This window comes from Equus asinus, chromosome 3 (assembly GCF_041296235.1).
Source record: "Equus asinus isolate D_3611 breed Donkey chromosome 3, EquAss-T2T_v2, whole genome shotgun sequence".
In the NCBI taxonomy this organism is placed as follows: domain Eukaryota; kingdom Metazoa; phylum Chordata; class Mammalia; order Perissodactyla; family Equidae; genus Equus; species Equus asinus.
The window spans coordinates 122,962,873-122,983,098 of NC_091792.1; the positions used below are offsets into that span (position 1 = coordinate 122,962,873).

At 37.0% G+C, this 20,226-nt stretch overlaps 1 protein-coding gene across 2 annotated transcripts in view; it reads right to left on the bottom strand.

Annotated features, from left to right (window-relative positions):
• Window positions 1-1,138: 1,138 nt before the first annotated feature.
• SLAIN2 (SLAIN motif family member 2) overlaps window positions 1,139-20,226 on the bottom strand; it is an 84,674-nt gene continuing 65,586 nt past the window's right edge. For both annotated transcript variants that reach the window (XM_014857118.3, XM_014857117.3), the window contains 2 exons: window positions 5,756-6,074; window positions 1,139-4,165 (listed from right to left, as the gene is read on the bottom strand). In XM_014857118.3, the coding sequence (XP_014712604.1) occupies window positions 4,099-4,165; window positions 5,756-6,074 (386 nt within the window). In that variant the 3' untranslated portion in view covers window positions 1,139-4,098. The remainder of the gene's footprint in view (window positions 4,166-5,755; window positions 6,075-20,226) is intronic.

Consider the following 20,226-nt stretch of genomic DNA (forward strand, 5'->3'; position numbering starts at 1 on the left):
GTTTCACATCTTGAACAGAGACTTTCTACTCTTTCATTTAATATTTTATAATCATGTCGGGTCAGCACATAAATATTTATTTCTGGATGATGGGATTGTGGGATCCCAAGGTAAAATGTGGGATCAAGCTTTATTTTCTGATTCTTTCTTCTGTTTAAAGAAAAAATATTAAAGTTACCCAGTGTAGACAAAGAATTGCTCTAAAAATTGCCATGCACTTAACACAGTTTTAACCAAGTTGTATTAAGTAAGGCCCATAAGTGAAATCTGTTCCATCTTCAGACTAGTAATGAGAGGGCCATTTAGTCCACTCCGATTCATATTTAGGATCATTCAAAATACATTAAGGGCTGCTAACTGCGGTTTCATGCTCATATGAATATCCTGTTCACTACCTCCCTCCAGGGTGGTTTCTCTATCATTTATTCTGCTTTTGTAACTCAAAGCTAAACTTTGATACAGCAAATACTTTACAAGAACATGGGTTTTCCTGTTGCACTATGTATATTACAAGTTTAAGTTAACTTCTATTAATTGACTTAGAAGAATAGTGACATTTTAAATGGTTCTTAAAAGTTTTTAGGTTGGGCTTGGGAGAAAAATTCAAACATGATGTCATTTCTCTATGCCTCATTAGTGAGACTAATTACACGGAGGACAGTAAAAACTTCCAAACGGAATGTTGGGAACAATTAAACAGTGTACAATTCTTGACTTTTCCCATTCATCCATAAGAGAAAAGATGCACATGATCAACTAAATATTCATATTTGGCTTGAAACTGCATTAATTTTTCCTCTTGGAAACTCTTATATAATGGCCTTTTGCTTGTTTTATATATGTTAGCTTTTTCTAACTAGGTATCAATTCAAACAGGTGAAAAAGTTCCAGGAACACACCAGTTTTGAGTAAACTATAAATTTACTCCAAATAATCCACATATGAAATAACCAGGATGGAGAGAATATAACATGATATATTCCAACCTCATGAAGATCGAGTCTGAAAGGGCAACATGATTTGGGTTCGTGTGTTTAAAAAAATCACAAGAGAAATTTATTAAAACCAATTGTGGGCAACTGGAGGGTGGGGGGCAATCTTATATCCAGAAATTAATAAAACACTTAAAAAACAAATATAAATTTAATAATAAACATTATGGTCAGGCTGTTTATTAAGGAGGCAACCACACATACAAGTTCGGCTATAGAAATGTTTGTAAATCAAACTTCATGTGATCTAAAAGGACCATGCGTAATGGCAAAAATGGACGCCTGTACATTCAATAAAAAGTTAAACATACACATCTAGATCATTCTAGAGTTACACAAACATCTGGGGACACATATGTATCTAATTTCCTTTCCAAAAAAACTTTTTTTATAAAAGTGATGTATTGAGATAATAATTTTAAAAAGTATCTGACTATTATGAATGGTCCCTAGTTTTACAAAATGTGATTTCCAGGGTATGAAAACTGAAAAGAGTCAACTCTTCAGAGAGTGTTTATATTATACAAACAAGTTTTGTAGAAAAATGATCCAGCAAATGCTTGAGTTAAGAATATTTATATTTTTTCCAATTCTTTACACTTTTATTAACACACAAAAAAATAACATTCAAACACTGAGAAAATTAAATAACTTTGGAAGCAGAGCTCATAGCTTTCTGCTTACATATAAGTGACAATTCTGGGCTGTTGGCACAAAAAAATAATCAACATTCATAAAACCCTTACTACTATATATCAAACATAAGTTAAAATCATAGGCACTAGTTTATCAAATCCACATTTCTTCTGTAAAACTAACCACAGTGAATCCTTAGATTTTCCCAAACAGAAAAATTGGCAATACACAAAGGCTTTCTAGTAAAAAGGCAATTTTTCTCTTTAGGAAACTAAAAGCCAATAGTCTGTGGTAGTACAACAGCAGGTAAAATAATACTTTACCCTACTCAGATCCAAATATTCTTTTAACAAGTGATGAAATATTTTAATTAAAAAAAATAGACTTTTTTTTTCTGATGCAGCCATTTAAAAACAAAGTTAAATAACCTGAATACTCCTTTTGAAACTGAAAACCTAACTTAAAAATGTAATGGGTTTTTCATAATAGTTGAAATTCTTTTTAATTATTAGATTGCAGCATTTTTTTGCAACGTTGCACTGAAAACTGAGACTTATTTTGTTTTGTGTATGTGTTGTTTTAAAAAGAGACAGTGGCTAATTCTTTCTTTCACTTAGATTTTTACATGAGATACCCCCCTACCTGAAGCAGATGCTTTCTTTATGTTCCTCTGAAAAGCAACATTTTCTTAGTTCATCATCATGTGGAATTCTGGTGCCATCCTTTCCTGACCCACCCCCATTCACCCTCAAACTCAAGGATAAAATGTCTTCCTTGCATTATACACCAAAATACATTAGCGCTGGCAGTATCAGTCTCCAGCTGCTGTGCTGACTGACTCCCTATTGGTCAAGCTAATAAAGATACCACAGTGTCAGTCATGGCAGAACAGGGGGCTTGGCTGTAAAAGTTTTATCATTCTCTCAACCTATCAACCTCAATGTGATTCTGAATATCAAGCTTCCCATTTCTCTCTCAGTTTCCTTTGCCAACTTACAGAATGTCTTTGACTGATAGGAAAAGAACTTATGTTCAAATCTCTAAAATCCTTTAGGTGACCTGATTGGGAATATTTTAGAGCTGTTCAAATTAAATATTTTAAAACAGACTTCACTATGAAAAATGAGAAGCCTGCTGCAGAAGGAAATTTTAGTCTTGTAATTGTCTAATAAAACCAAAATAAGTGATTTCTAGGATATACATAAGGGCCATTAGAGAGCAAGTATTTAACAGGTTAGAGTCACATGTAGTAGGTTTCATCTGTTACCAAAAATGCCAAAACTGATGAAAGGCAGAATCTAAGTCAAAAGGGACAGTATTTTCAAAGGATGTTTTATACAGTTACTCAGTTTAAAGTGGATCAACTTAAGTAGGATTCAGCAGACTACATTTTCCTACCATACAACAGACCGTTGTGTCAATTAATAGTAACAATACAACTGTCATTACCAGAGATTTCGTAAGTTAAGTGCATAGATTTCCCCCCCCTTTCACTGTATGGTTTTGTTCCAGGTTGTAAGCACTGAGGTGGCGTTATTTATATCAAGAATAAAGACACATACTACTTGCTTTTTCCCATCATGGAAACCTGCCAATAAAAACAAGATCTCTTAGGTTCTGCTACAGATAACAGCATGTGAAGAAGTTGGCTTCAATAGCAAAGGCTATCTTTCCTGAGCCAGGAGCTATAAAGTTTAGAAAGATTGTACAACTGATATCAAGCCCTTTTGGCAATCAAAACAAACACACAGAAGTCCGATGTGTCAATGCAACATGATGGATGCACAGCGTAACACTATCTGGTGGTGGTGATATGTGAGCTACATCCAAAACTTAAGATTAAACAAAATGACAATTTTTCCAATGAATCTGCAAAAATAATTTATAGAATTCTCCCAAATTTAGGTATCATGTTTTAAATCTCTAGCCCAGGTTTCTTTCCGCTCCCCCACCTCCATCTCAATCTAGTTTCTTGGAGTACTAGTGAAACATTTTAGATAATTAGTCAGAATATTACTTCTCATTAACACAAATATTTATTGATACTATTCATACAGTAAATTAGGTTGAACGTGAAGTTTTGGATAGCTTGAATTCACCATTTTATTGTGCACAAAGGTACTCTCTCATTTACAAATGGGCATTTCTCTTTGGCATCCATTAGTTTTTTGCCCAGATATTGGCCTCTGTCAAATATTTAAAAATCAACTTAGTTTCCATTAAACAAAACTAAAAGTGATTCCATAGAGAGTGATTGTATGATTACCAAACACATCAGATGTTAAATGTCATTAAAGTGCTGCTTGATCATCTCTGTCAGTTTGTGCTAATCAAGACAGAGAGGGCTGGGATTTTATAAATCCCAAGAGTCTTATCTGAACAGTCTGCATATAAAAGTTGTCTTTTAGCCTGGTGAAGGGGTATCGGGTATCCATGAAGCTGTGGACCTCTGCATTCTTGTCTTTGCTGGTCAATAACAGCCATCTTTCCAACTGTCATCTTTCATGCTACCATAGGTTTTAGGAGCAGGCAAGGATCTGAAATAAAGCAATTTTATAAAGTGATTTACAAGGCTTTAGGAAACATTATCATATTATCTCCCATATATATTAATTACTTTGCTGGTGGCATCACGATCCAGTGAAGCCTGTTTCAGGGGACCACTGAGATCAAAGTTCTAAACAGCTATTAGTACAACCCAACCCTCCAACACTCAGCATTTCCACAACTGTCAAGTTTCACTGGGCACCACCTGACTCCACCTCTTTTGTTAACACAGCTACTGGAGTAAAAGAAAGGAAAAAATTCTCTCATCTTTTCCAACCACATGGATCACCAACTTCACTTATTTGAGGGGCAGAGTGATGAATGTGATAAAAGGCTTAGTGTCACCATGACTAGAGAGGCAGAATGGGACAGCACCTAAAAGGACTTTTTAGGGGCTGGCCCGGTGGCACAGCAGTTAAGTGCGCACGCTCCCGCTTCTCAGCGGCCTGGGGTTTGCCGGTTCGGATCCCGGGTGCGGACATGGCACCGCTTGGCAAAAGCCATGCTGTGGTAGGCATCCCACATATAAAATAGAGGAAGATGAACACGGATGTTAGCACAGGGCTAATCTTCCTCCAAAAAAAAGGACTTTTTAGTCAGACATACTTGGAACTGAAGGTCTTACTAGTTGTGTAGTCTTTGGCAAATTACATAACCTCGTTAAATTTCAACATTCTCCTCTGAAAAATAGGAATAACAACAGTACCTACATGTTTAATATTATTGTAAAAATTAAATAAGGTATGTATAAGCCAATTAGCATAGTGCATAACAAAAAGCTGTTGTACTCTACTACTGAATTCAGAAATGTACTATGTTTATCTTAGAATAAAAGTAGTAGAGATAATTTTAAATGCCTATGGGAAGAAAGAATTTATTTTCATGCAGATAAATAAAGTTTAATTATATTTGACCCATAAGTTTACTGATGGTGGCAATCACATTCCTGAAAGTAGATAAAGATTACAGATCCATGGTTCCCAACCTGGCTGGGCTCAGAATCACCCGAATATCAAACAAACGGACAAAAACCAGCATACTAACAGATTCTGGGCTTCATATCAGATCTACTCTCTAGGGGTAAAACTTAGGCCTCTATATACTTACATAAATTCTAGAGAAGATTCTTAATTGTAGCAAGATTTGAAAATCACCCTCCTGGATTACATTCCAGGTAGATTGGTAGCTCTAGACTTGGTAGCTAGAAGTGTTATCTTAAATCTCATTCTAGGTTTTAATATACTTTTATTATCTTTATTGAATATCATTATATTCAAAATGAACAAACATCACAACCAAATTGAGTGGTTTTAACGATTTTCTAGGAGTTTTCTGAGATGCTTAATCATATTAGGTATCTGAGCAAATTTAATCTGAATCAAAGTGGCATAATACTTGAATGCTTCAAGTGAGGATTTCTTTAAAACAATTAAGTAATGTTTTATTCAAATTGTACTAAGACTCTAGTGGGAACCCATTAGGACCTGCTATGTTCACTATCAAATGCAGAGATGAGGGTAATTGCAGTCTACTCACTTTCCTATGCTCAAGAATGTTGAAAGAGAGCATTTGCCACTTACCTGCGAACAGGCTGTGCAAGTTTGCTGCGAGGCACTGGTATACCCCCAGCAGAAGGGGCACTGGGTCTGGGCAAGCCACTTCTCATCGCGGTTGTCCCTGCAGGTCTGGTTAGAGTAGTGCTGTTGATATTGCTGGGAGGATTTGCTGGGACTGTGTTCTGAACCATGGGAGGTCCAGGTGAGGAGGTGGCGTGTGTGAGCTGTGTTGTTTCTTGGCTACCAGGAGAACCAGAGCCATGGTTACTAAATGCTTTTACTGGTTGCCGGAGAGCCAAAGGAGACGGTGCTGCAGGGGAGCGGAATTTGCCTGGAGAAGGTACTGCAAATGGCAAAGAAAAATCAATGTTTTCAGTGAAAACCAAGTATAAGTTAAACCACTGCTTTATGTTACACTTGATGACTGGGCACCAGTACATCTGTATTCATGAAAACTCACTCTATAGAAATGCAAGGAATAAAGAATATTTCTGGGCTTAAAAAAAAAAAATTGGCAAGTCCTAAATAACCAAGTGCTTACTCAGAGGATTGCAACTATCCTTGACAACAGTGTTTTAACTAGGCCAGCTAGGAATCCACTATACCAGAAGAGAAAAGGAACGGCAGGATTCTGTTTCACTAGCAACTAACCTGGCCATATTCTAAAGGTTAAAAAAAGGGTCAACTATCAGATGGTTGACTAGAATCTGAAACACACTTTCCCTTCAAAGAAACATTCATGTAAATATGCATCAAGTGGGGCCGGCCCCGTGGCCGCGTGGTTGAGTTTGCGCGCTGTGCTTCAGCGGACCAGGGTTTCACTGGTTCGGATCCTGGGCATGGACATGGCACCGCTCATCAGGCCGTGCTGAGGCTGCGTCCCACATGCCACAACTAGAAGGACCCACAACCAAAAATACACTACTATGTACCCGGGAGCTTTGGAGGGAAAAAGGAAAAATAAAATCTTAGGAAAAAAAAAAAGAATATGCAAAAAAATAAAACGTATCAAGTATCTGGTGGGTGTGCCTCCAAGTCCTATATCACCTACAGTGTACTTAAAATTTAGAAACTAAAAATTATTTTTTAAATAGACTGCTTCTACTGTTGCGCTTCACCAAGCAGGAAAGTTAGAAACCCAGGGGCATATCAAGAGGTACATGAAGTCACAGGTTAAAGGCGGTACATTTTTCTGGAATGTCAATTCTACTAAGTAGTAAGTTAAAACACTTTTTTTTTTTTTGCAGGGCAAGATTCACCCTGAGCTAACATCTGTTGCCAATATTCCTGTTTTTCTTTTGTTCCTCCTCCCCAAAGCCCCAGTGCATGGCTGTGTATCCTAGTTGTAAGTCCTTCTAGTTCTTCTATGTGAACTGCTGTCACAGCATGGCAACTGGCAGACAGGTGGTGTGGCTCCCTGCCTGGGAAATGAACCCGGGTCACCGAAGCGGTGAAAGCACCGGACTTTAACCACTAGAGGTCACCGGGGTTGGCTCTAAGACACGCATATTAAACAAATACTGATACATGAAAGAATAAAAAGTACAATTTGCATTAACTTTTAAGCCAAAATAAGACTTCAAATAAATTTTATTATTGTGGTGGTCCCTTAGCATTATAAGCTCATATCTCCCAGGAGACACATTCATCCTTCCCTGTTTAGTCTGTTTGGATAAATCACTTCTGAAAGAGCATCAATTTTAGTTTCTCCAAATGCCCGTGGATGGCTACAGACAATGTAAATAAAAAATATTACTGTAACATGCTTTATCTAACAAAGAACTCTGGGGTGGGGTTCAGAGAGAATGGGGGTGAGAGGGGACAGGGTGGGGAAGAAACGGATCAGAGGCAGAAAGAGGTCACCCTATTCTTTCCCAAACTCCATTAGTTTGGGGAGGATGTGAAGGGGGGGAAAGCTTGGGCCAGGGACTTTGTCCTAAGACCACAGAAATGGATTATTATACACAACTCCATCCTCCTCATTTCTACTAATCCGTCTAAAGGATGTAAGTAACAGTAAAGTCTACCACAGTAGGGAATAGAATAGGAAAGAATGGATGAATCTGGCCACTATTTTTACCCGGTGTCTGGAAGACAAGAGGATAAGCTTTAGCTTCAAAACTCAAAAATAGGGGAAATTCATCTCCTACTTTCCTTTTAATGAGATTTTTTTGTACATAGCCTCCTTCCTTCCCAACTGATCTTCCCTGCTTTCTGTCTGATCAAAGTCCCAATTGTCAGCACCTCTGTACATAAGATATACTAGGTCCCAGTACCTGATGAGCTCAAATCATCTCTGCTTGACTCCTAAACCTCTAGAGCCATGACTCTCAAACCTGACTGTGTGTCAGAATCCTGAGGGGCTTTTAAAATATACACAGAAGCCCAGGCAGCACCCTTCGAGAATCTAGTCTGAAATGGAACTCGGATATTTCTTTTAAAACCACCATAGGCGCTTCTAGCCATGATGGCAAAACTGGGAAGGAGCTATCAAACTGGACAAAATATATAAAACAGTTTTCAAATACTGGACAACAGGCAGTACAGGACTATAATCCCTGAGAGAAGGAAAATAAATGTGGTGAGTCCTATGAGCACTCTGGCTTTTGTGGGGGGTCAGGTGGGGAGTCTGGAGATACTTTTTGGACTACAGAGTAAGGAGGAGGATCTGGAACAGATCAAAGTTATCTTGCTGAGGTGAGAAGACAAAAATTGGAATTTGAGAGGTGGAGTACCTTGAAGGAGGGAGTTGCTCCAGAAGACCTCTATAACTCAGCTTAGGGGTCTGCTTGACTCTTTGTTGACTATTGAGCTGTGCATGTACCGAGTAAAGCTCTATGAAACTGGGCAAAGGAGGACTGGAGCACTGTAAACTCAACAGTTTCCAAAGCTCATACAGGACTAAAAGACATCTGAGTTTCAACCAGTAAGAGAAGAGAATCCTTGCCAAACACAAGGGCAATCAAGAAACACCCCAAAAGGAATAAACTTGCCCTAGAATAAAGCTACTCTAAAAACTTAAAAATAAGCCTCTAAAGCAGGGGTCAGCAAACTACCACCTATGGGCAAATCAACTTTTTTTTTTTAAAGATTGGCACCTGAGCTAACAACTATTGCCAATCTTTTTTTTCCCCTGCTTTTTCTATACAAAGCCCCCCAGTACATAGTTGTATATTCTAGTTGTGGGTCCTTCTAGTTGTGGCATGTGGGACGCTGCCTCAGCATGGCCTAATGAATGGTGCCATGTCCACAGCCAGGATCCGAATCAACGAAACCCTGGGCTGCTGAAGTGGAGCGCGCGAACTTAACCACTCGGCCATGGGGCTGGCCCCTCAACTGTTTTTATAAATAAAGCTTTATAAGAACATAGCAACACCCACGTGTTTATTTATTGTCTATGGTTGCTTTCCAGCTATAAGAGCAGAGTTGAGGAGTTACAACAGAGACCACATTACTCACAATCCTAAAATATTTACTATCTGGCCCTTTAAGAAAGTGTTTGCTGATCCCTGCTATAAATAATCAAACTAATTCATAAACAACTGCTTGCCACAACACTATTTAAAAGATAACATCTAGCAAAGAACAACATAAAACTGCACAATGTCCACTATCCAATAAAAAATTAGTAGACATATAAAGAAATAGAAAAATCATAACTAAAATCAGGATAAAAATTAGTCAACAGAAACAATCAGGAAGTCAAAGAGATGACTGGATTAGCAGGCAAAGACTTTAAAAGAACTATTACATATATGCTTAGGGATATAAAGAAAAGTATAAACATAAAAGAGATGAGAAATAAAAGACTTTCAAAAGAACTGGATAAAACTTTGAAAGATGAAAAGCTTACCATATATCCAAAATGCTAAGTTCACTAGATGGGAATTATTAGCAGTTTAGATGCTACAGAAGAAGAGGCACCTGAAGACCTAACAATAAGAATTTTCCAAACTAAAGCATATAGAAAACAAAAAGATTCAAAAATAAAACAGTAAAGCCTCAGTGACCTACAGGTCAATATCATGTGGTCTAATATAAGCAACTGGAGTCCCAGATGGAGCAGGGGGGAGTATGAATGGGACAGAAATGACTTGAAGGAAGAATGGCTGAAAATTTTCCAAATTTGATGATAACTATAATGAACTCACATATCTAAGTAGTTCAAAAACACCCCAAGAAGGGAAAAAGACCCCAAGTAGGGCCAACACAGGGAACATCACACCAAGGAACATCATGATCAAATTTCTAAAAGTGACTAATTAAAAAATCTTAATTTTCTTTTTTTTGGGTGAAGATTAGACCTGAGCTAACTACTGCCAGTCCTTCTCTTTTTTGCTGAGGAAGCCTGGCCCTGAGGTAACATCGTGCCCATCTTCCTCTACTTTATACATGGGACGCCTACCACAGCATGGCCTGCCAAGCAGTGCCATGTCCGTACCTGAGATCCGAACCAGCAAACCCTGGGCCGCAGAGAAGCGTAACGTGTGAACTTAACTGCTGCACCACCGGGCCGGCCCCAGATTTTTTTAACAGAAGAACAAAGATAAAGTATTATAGACTTCTCAACAGAAATGAGGTAAATCAAAGACAATGGAATAACACTGTTAATGTGCTTAAAAGCCCGTCAATCTAAAGTTATATATATCTAGCAAAATTATCTTTCAAAACTAAAATAAAAATAAAGACTTTTAAAGACAAACAAAAGCTGAGAAAATCTGTTGCCAACAGTCCTTCACTAAAAGTAATGTTAAAGGAAGTTCTTCAAGTAGAAGGAAAGTGATACTAAAGGGCAACCCTGATCTACATACAGCAATAAGTAGTACCAGGAATGGTAAATATGTTGGGAAACATAAAAGATCTTTAACAAATCATTTTTAAGTTTCACTAAAAGATAATTAACTATTTAAAATAAAAGTAATAAAAACGTACTTTGGGATTTAATACATATGTAGAGTTAAAATAAATGACACAAAGAATGGGGAGGAATGAAAACATACTGCCACAAGGCTCTTACATCTTAAGTGAAGTGGCATATTACTTGAAGGTAAACTGTAGTAAGTTAGATATGCACACTGCACACTCTAGAGCAACCACTTAATAAAAAGCAAAACAATAAGAAATACGTAGAAAATAAGCAAAGAGTGAAAATAAAATGGAATGTTAAAAAGTACTCAGCTGTTTCACGGGGCCGGCTCCAAGGTGTAGTGGTTAAGTTCAGTGCATTCTGCTTCGGTGGCCCAGTTTCATGGGTTCAGATCCCAGGCACAGATCTACACCATCTCAGTCATGCTGTGGCAGCAGCCCACATATAAAATAGAGGAAGACTGGCACAGATGTTAGCTCAGGGCTAACCTTCCTCAGCCAAAAAAAAAAAAGTACTCAGCTATTCCAAAAGAAAGAAAAGAAAGAGGAGGGGGAAAAGGACCAAAGATCTGAAGGGACAAAGAGAAAACAAACCATGAAATGGTAGATTTTTAAACCAACCATACTGATAACTGAATTTAATGTGAACAGTAATCACTCCAATTAAAAGGTAAAGATTGGGGCCAGCCTGGTGGTGTAGTGGTTAAGTTTGTGTGCTCTGCTTTGGTGGCCTGGGGTTTGCGGGTTCGGATCCCAGGCACGGACCTACACATTGCTCAACAAGCCATGCTGTGATGGTGTCCCACATACAAAACAGAGGAAGAGCGGCACAGATGTTAGCTCAGGGACAATTTTCCTCAACAAAAAATAAAAATAAAAAAAGGTAAAGATTGTCACCATGGACAAAAAGCAAGAGCAACATGCCATCTAAAAGAAACACATTTTAGATATAAAGATGTAGGTTAAAAGGACAGAAAAAGATACACCATATAAAACTGATCATGAAAAAGCTGTACTGTCTATAATAATATCAGAAAAAAAGATTACCACCAGAGATAAAGTTCATAACGTTAAAGGGCTTGATTCAGCAAAAGGACATAAGAATTCCATCTGTGTATAGCCAAAAATCGATATACAAAACACACGAAACAAACTGACATAACTCAAAGGTGTGTGTGGTGGGGGGAAGTCCAAAATTAGAGTTAGACATTTCAGGGCCAGCCTTGTGGTGCAGTGGTTAAGTTCGCATGTTCCACTTTGGCAGCCAGGGTTCTCTGCTGTGGCAGGCATCTCACATATAAAATAGAGGAAGATGGGCATGCATGTTAGCTCAGCGCCAATATTCCTCAGCAAAAAGAAAAAGATTGGCAGCAGATGTTAGCTCAGGGCTAATCTTCTTCAAAAATAAAATAAAATGAAATAAAAATTAAAAAACAGACACTTCAATGCTGCTTTCTCAGTAACTGATGAAACAAATAGGAAGAAAATCAGAAAGGAAGTAGAAGACATGAGCAGCACCACCAATTAAGTTGGTCTGACATTTATAGAACACTCCACTCAACCGGACACAGCTCAAATGTCCACAGCAGGTGACTGGGTAAACAAATTGTGATATATCCACACCACAGAATACTACTCAGCAATAAAAAGGAGTAAACTGCTGATACAATAAGGATGACTCTCAAACGTTATACTGAGTGAATCAAGTGCCAGACACAAAACAGGACATACTGTAGAATTCCATTTACATAAAATTCTAGAAAAGGCAAATCTAATTTATGATAACAGAAAGCAGATCCGATTATTTGCCTGGGGTGGGAGGATGACTGGGAAAGGAGTTCAAGAGAACTTTTGGGGCTGGTGAAAATGTTCTATGAATTTACTGTGCAGGTGGTTACATAAATGCATACTTTTGCTGAAATTCAAATTATTCATTTAAAATTCCACCTGAATAAACTTGATTTTAAAAAAATTCCATAAGGGATTCTAAAGTAGAGCCATAGTTGAGAATAATAGCTCTCAAATCAACATGTCCTGGTTTCTAACAATTGTTACACAGTCTTCTCTGGTAGAAAACTGAAGTTGTCCACAGGGCCCAAGTACCCCTGAACTGCAAATCCCATGAACTTCACAGATTTTTTTTACCTTATATAATCCATATTCCCTTTTCTATAAGTGACTATAAAAACGTTTTCTCAATTCCATTCTCTACAGTCCCACCTTTATCTCCCTTGCCAGACCAGTGTCTACCCAAGTTGTTTCACTGTCTTCCTGGAGGCTCACCGGATAACCAAGGCTCCATGTCTCTAACTACTCTCGCTACTAAGGGTGGGGCCTGGACCTTCCAGTACCAATTCCAGAAAAGCCATCTTCAGTCCTAGCTTTTACCATAGTTGGGAGCCTTTGACCAGGGTTTTATTTAGGTAGAAAGGCAGTTTTCAGGTAGGAAAAAGAAGAGTAAAGTTCAGAGGAGGAGCATGAGTTCCAAAGAGTATTTTGGAAGTCTGGGGAGTTGGGGATAGATGGAAATGAAGTCAGATTAAGAGATGCACTGACACTGTGAATGACAATCTGGTAGATGAAGTATGACCAAGGAGTCCTAGGCTTCCTTCTTATGGTGACCGATGTAAAAGGTATGGTGTAATTAGGCAGATTATATTGATGAGGCTAAGAGGGTTTCATTTCCACATGACATACTTATAAATATTGGAATATATCTATAATCTTTTGAATGGCTTACCCAAATCCTATCTTGAAAATAGGATTTGTAAAAAAGTATCTTTTCCTCTAGAAAAACTTCTGACCAACATTTTAACTATTAATAGTCATGCCAGGGAAATAGTTGTCTCCTGAAATTTTTAAAAATATGAATCTCAGACTTTCATTTGGAAAAATGGAATAGATGTATTTTTCCCTATTTATCCCTTTAACTATAATTTAAAACAACGGTACTATATATAAAAAAGACATAAGACAACTCTGAAGGGTAGAGAGAAGAAAGAAAAACCACCTAGGGACCTTGCAACCTGAGGGATGACATGGTAATGAGTTCCCAGGGTTTTCATTTTCCCTCATATCACCCAGATTGGAGCTGAAGAAACTGGCAACTTGGAAACACCATTGGGTATGAAAAAAATCCCTGCTCTCTCCAGCCAAATGACTAGGAAATAAAATTTTTAGAGAGTAACTGCTCTACTCCAGCTAAACACCACAGAAAAATCTGTGGCCCTACTCCCACCCATGCCAACAATGGCCAATGGGTAGCCTAGAATTCTATCCTTGTGAGGCTTGACAAGGCACCACAACACCCCTCAAGGGAGGTGTCAGAGAAGGCAGTAATGAATGAAGTGCTTTTCCCCCTCTTCTTGGGTTGGTGTCAGAAGAGGGCTAGTGGAGAGTTAGTTTTATGATTGCTCAGTGGTAACAAGACATCCCCACCACAGTGTGAGTGGAGACCTTATGGAGAGTCAGAACTCTTACCTCCACCTCTCCCTTGGGTGTCAACAGAGTCTGAGTAGAGAACTTGGGCTTCTATTCTCATCTAGCAGTAATAAAGTGCCCCCACCCCCAATCCATCAAAACCCTAAGTGGTGTCAGAGAAAGAAATATAAAAGAGAAGGTTTAGGGGACGGCCTGGTCGCGCAGCAATTAAGTGCACACATTCCACTTCAGCAGCCTGGGGTTCGGCAGTTCAGATCCTGGGTGCAGACATGGCACCGCTTGGCATGCCATGCTGTAGTAGGCGTCCCACATATAAAGTAGAGGAAGACGGGCATGGATGTTAGCTCAGGGCCACTCTTCCTCAGCAAAAAGAGGAGGATTAGCAGCAGTTAGCTCCAGGCTAATCTTCCTCAAAAAAAAGAGAAGGTTTAAATAAGATCCAGAATCTTATAATTCAAAAAACGTCCACATTTCAATGAAAAGTAACTCATCATACCAAGAACCAGGAAGATCTTAAACTAAACAAAAAAAGAGAATCAATAAATGTCAACACTAAGATGACAGAGATGTTAGAATTATCTGACAAATATTTTAAAGTAGTCATCATAAAACTGAATGAGTAATTCTGAGTGTTTGAAACATGCAAAAATAGAAACTCTCAGCAAAGAAATAGAAGATATAAAGTACCAAACAGAAATTTTACAATTGAAAGATACATTAACCAAAATAAAAAACTCAAAGGTTGAGTTCAACAGCAGAACAGAGAGGACAGAGAAAAATGAGTGAACTAGAAGATAGAACAGAAGAAATTACCCAATCTGAACAACACAGAGAAAATAGATGGAAAAAAACAAATGAACAGAGCTTCAAGGACATGTGGGACTATAACAAAAGACCTAACATTTGCATGTCATCAGAGTCAGGAAGGAAAGAAGAAAGAGAGGACAAAATGCACTCTGAGAAATAATGACTGAAAACTTCCCACATTTGGCAAAAGACATAAACCTACAGATTCAAGAAGCTGAGCAAACACCAAACAAGATAAATCCAAAGAAACTCATACCAAGACACATCATAGTCAAACGTCTGAAAAGTAAAGACAAGAAAAAAACCTCGAAATCAGAGAGAAAAATAACACCTAATCTATAGGGGAAAAACAATTCTAATGATAGTGGATTTTCATCATAATCCAAAGAGGCCAGAAGAAAGTGTCACAATATTTGTCAAGAGTCCCAAGAAAAGAAATGTCAACCCAGAGTCCTATACCCAGAGATAATATCCTACAAGAATTAAGGGAAAATCAAGAGATTCTCAGACAAAAGAAAACCAAGAGAATTTGTGGCCAGTAGACCCACCCCAAGAGAATGGCTAAATGAATCCTCTAAACAGAAAGGAAATGATAAAAAGAAGGAACCTTAGAATATCAGAAAGGAAGATATGCAAAGGGTAAGTAAAAATATGGACAAATACAATAGGCAGTCTCTCTCCTTGAATTTTCAAAATTACATGAAGGGTGAAGAAAAAGTAACACAGAGGTGGTTGGAAATGTATGTAGAGAATCTATTTAAGACAATTATAAATGCGGCAAGGTAAAGGGACATGAAGGAAAGTAAGGTTTATATACTTGACTTGAACTGGTAGAATGATAACACCAATAGACTGTGATATGTATATTATGTAAGTTATGTATACAAAATAGAATGTAATGCAACCACTCCAATAACTGTGCAAATATATACACTCAAAAACACTAGGTAAGTCAAAATGGAACTCTAAAGAACATTCAACTACCCAGAGGAAGGCAGGAAAAATAAAATAGAGGAAACAACTAAAGTGGCAGACCTAAACATATCAATAATTACATGAAATGTAAATGGTCTACCTACATCATTTATAAGACAGAGAGTTGGCAGAGTGCATTAAAAAACATGGCCTACCCTTATGCTTGTCTACAAGAAAGTCACTTCAAATACAACAAAACAGGGAGGTGGAAAGCAAAGGGATGGAAAATGATATACCATGCAAACAATACAAAAGGAAAGCAAGAGTGGCTATATTAATAACAGATAATTTAAAAGAAAATTGCAAGGGACAAAGAGGGATAATATCTAATGATAACATGGTCAAACTACCAAGAAGATATAACAACCCTCAATGTGTATGTACCAAATAACAGAGCTGTAAATATGTGAAGAAAAATGTAAAGAAATGAAATGAGAAAGACACAAATCCACAACTATAGTTGGAGACTTCAACATCCCCATGTCAACAACTGATAGATAGAAAATCAGCAAAGATATAAAAGAATTCAACACCACCATCAACCACAGGATCTACTTGATATTTAGAGAACAATCCACTCATCACAGCAGACCACACATTCTTTTAGGTGCCCACAATATATACACCACGATAGACTGTATCCCGGGCCATAAAGCAAACGTCAACACTTTAAAAAGAACTGAAATTATAAAGAATACTTTCTCTGATCATAATACAATCAAACTAGAAATCAATAACTAAAAGATGACAGAAGGATAACAGGAAAATCACTCGAAAACTAAATACACTTCTCAATGGAAATTTTAAAATACAGAGAACTGAATAAAAATTAAAATACAAAATATCAAAATCTGTAGGTCATAATTAGAAAGAAGAAAAAGTCTCAAGTTAATAATCCAAATTCCTACTTCAAAAGCCTAGAAAAAAAGAGTTAAAATAAACTCAAAGCAAGTAGAGGAAATAATAAAGAGCAGAAAACAACAAAACCGCAAAATAGAAAATTAGAAAAATAGAGAAAAATCAATGAAATGAAGGGCTGGTTCTTTCAAAAGGACAATAAAATTGACAAGCCTGACAAAGAAAAAAAAAGAGAGAAAACACAAATTACCAATCTCAGTAATGAAATGGGATATCACTGCAGACCCTGAAGACATCAGAAGGATCATAAGGGAGCACTATGAACAACCCTACACACATTAATTTGACAACTTAGATGAATAGACTAATGCCTCAAAATGTACAAACTACCACAACTTATTTGATACATAATAGATAAATTGAATGGCCATACAATTATTAGGAAAACTGATTTCATAATTCCAAAACCCTCGAAAAAAGAAATCTTCACGCCCAGATGGTTTCACTAGGAAATTGTACCAAACGTTAAAAGAAGAATTAACATCAATTCTACATACTCTCTACCAGAAAACAGAAGAGGAGAGAACACATCCCAATTCATTTTACGAAGCTAGTATTACCCTGATACTAAAACCAGAAAAAGACAGTATCAAAAAAGAAAACTACAGACCAATATCCCTCATGAATATAGACATAAAACTCCTTAACAAAATATCAGCAAATAGAACTCAGTGATATATAAAAAATAATTAGATATCATGATCAAGTGGGGTTTAATGCAGGATATAAAGTTGGTTCGATATTTGAAAAGTCAATACAATCCACTACAATAGCAAGATAAAGAAGAAAAATCACATGATGACACTTATTGAAGCAAAAAAGCATCTGACAAAATTCAGCATATATTCATGATACAAATTCTCATAAAAAGAGGAGAAGGGGGAACTTCAACCTGATAAAGAACATCTACAAAAAATCTACAGCTAACACGATACTTAATAGTCAAAGACTGAATGTTTCCCCTCTAAGATAAGGAACAAGGCAAGATATATGCTCTCAGCACTCTCATTTAACATAGTGCTGGAAGTTCTAGTCAGTGCCATAAGCAAGAAAAGGAAGTAAAAGGCATTTAGATTAGAAAGAAAGAAAAACTGTCTCCATGATTGTTTACATAGTAAATCCCAAAGAACCTACTAAAAAAACAACTTACAGAAATATTGAGTTCACTAAAGTCACAGGATGGAAGGTTAATATACAAAAATCAACTGTATTTCTATATACCTGCAATGAATGTATGGAAATCAAAATAAAAAATGCAATATCCTTTGCATTGCGCCCCAAAAAGAGAAAAGAAACACTTAGATGTAAATCTAATAAAACAAGTATCATCAAATATCATGGGTTAGCTACAAGGATCAAAAGAATAACGTGTGTGTAAACTGTTGGTAAAATGTAAAATATTACACAAATTGTAAAATATTATCATATCTGTGCATTCCTTACCTAAGAAATATGGTGCCTTTCATCCTGCTGCAGCTGAGTTCTGTGGAAAGATACTCAAACAATGCCACTGAGGACAGTCTCATAGGCTGTCCTTATAAATTAACTAAAATAAAGGGATTAAGTAAATTAGGCTCTATTGTCCAAAGTAATTATGACAGTAGGTTATCATTTCTCTTTACTCATTTGGGATACTGAGAATTACACTTGAATCAAGGCATAAAATGAAGAAGTGTTATCTGCTCTGAGCAAGAATTAGAACTCTGTTTATAAAACTGACATATGACTAAGAATGCTAATCTTGTTAAGTCACAACTAAAATGGAATATGAGGATTCACATTTTTAAAATATTCATTTTTGTCTTTTAATAAGCATTTAATAAAAATGGTATTTGTTTTCTAATCAAGGTTTAGACAACTCAGCAGGCACTTAAAACAACTCTAAAATGGAGAAATTGAGTTAATTATATACTGTTTTTAGCTTGATAATTATTCACTGAATATAAAATGTATTATAAATAATATATCCCATGTGTATCTGGCACTATAAAAATTTGACACTCCAAGTGGTTGTCTTCATAGTGATCTGTCCAAACTATAAATTACATGAATTCTATGATTTTTAAAAATGTGTAAATATCCAATAAATATGTAGTTTGCAATAAAAATACACACATTGCCAAACACTGGCCACCATGACTAATGGGGAGAAAAACATTTATTAAAATACATATGTCATTCAATTATTTAACAAAGAATAATGACAAAAATGCTTCCTTGTCAACTATCCCTTACTATGTTAAGTTACATCCCAGACGCTCAATGGTCTATGCACCATCAAAGATAGTAAAAGGTTACTGACATAATAACCACTTAAAAATAAGTTCCGGTTACTAAAGACCACCGAGATGAAGTACATATGATTCTCTCATTACAGAGTTAAAGAATCCTTGTTAAGACTTCCTAGTGACTATCTACTCCAACCTTTTCACTGTACAGAGAAGGAAAACTGCCACAATCACAGAGATCAATTGAGCAAATAAAGAGGACAGTCAGGACTTGAACCCAGGTCCCCTGATTCCCTGATTGGCATTCCTTACTGGAAACCAAAAAGAGAAATACCTCTGGGAGTAGATATTAAAATGTTATCTTCACCATTTTAACTTTCAACTAGACTCAGAAAGTTTATTTGTGGGGCTACTATCCCAGGCAGGTGTCATTAGATATGACACCAAGGCATAGTGAATTTGTAATGGCTGACAAATCACAAAAAAATAACAAGTCATAGAAGCTTTAATTTCTTCTTCCATTAGTGTACATGACTCACCATTATTTCTGAAAGCATACAGTTATTGAGAGGATTTTTTTTTCCCGAGGAAGATTAGCCCTGAGCTAACATCTGTGCCAATCTTTCTCCACTTTATATGTGGGTTGCCACCATAGCATGGCTAACGAGTGGTATAGGTCCACACCCAGGATCTGAAGCTGTGAACCCAGGCTGCCAAAATGGAGGGTGCCAAACTTAACCACTACACCATGGGGCTGGCCCCAAGAGAGGATTTATTAAACATAAGGGTAGAAGAAAGCTCTGGGAATGGGCTTACTAGCTTTTCTTCCACACATACAAAAAGATTGATAGATATAAATAAATAAGCTCCAGCAAACATTTGCAGCATTAGCAGCATTATTCACAATAGGGAAAAAGTGGAAACAACTCAAATGTCCACCAGCTGATGAATGGATAAACAAAATGTGGTATATCCATACACTGGAATACTACTTGGCAATAAAAAGAAGCAAAGTACTAACATATGCTACAATATGATGGACTTCAGAAATATGCTAAGTGAAAGAAGCCAGTCACAAAGATCACATATTGTATGATTCCATTTATATGAAATGCTCAGCACAGGAAAATCCAAAGAGAACAGAAAGATTAGTGGTTGCCAGGAACTGGAAGGAGTGGGGAATGGAGAGTGACTGTTAATGGGTATGGTGTTTCGTAAGGGCGTGATGAACATCTCTAACATCAAACAACAGTAACAGCT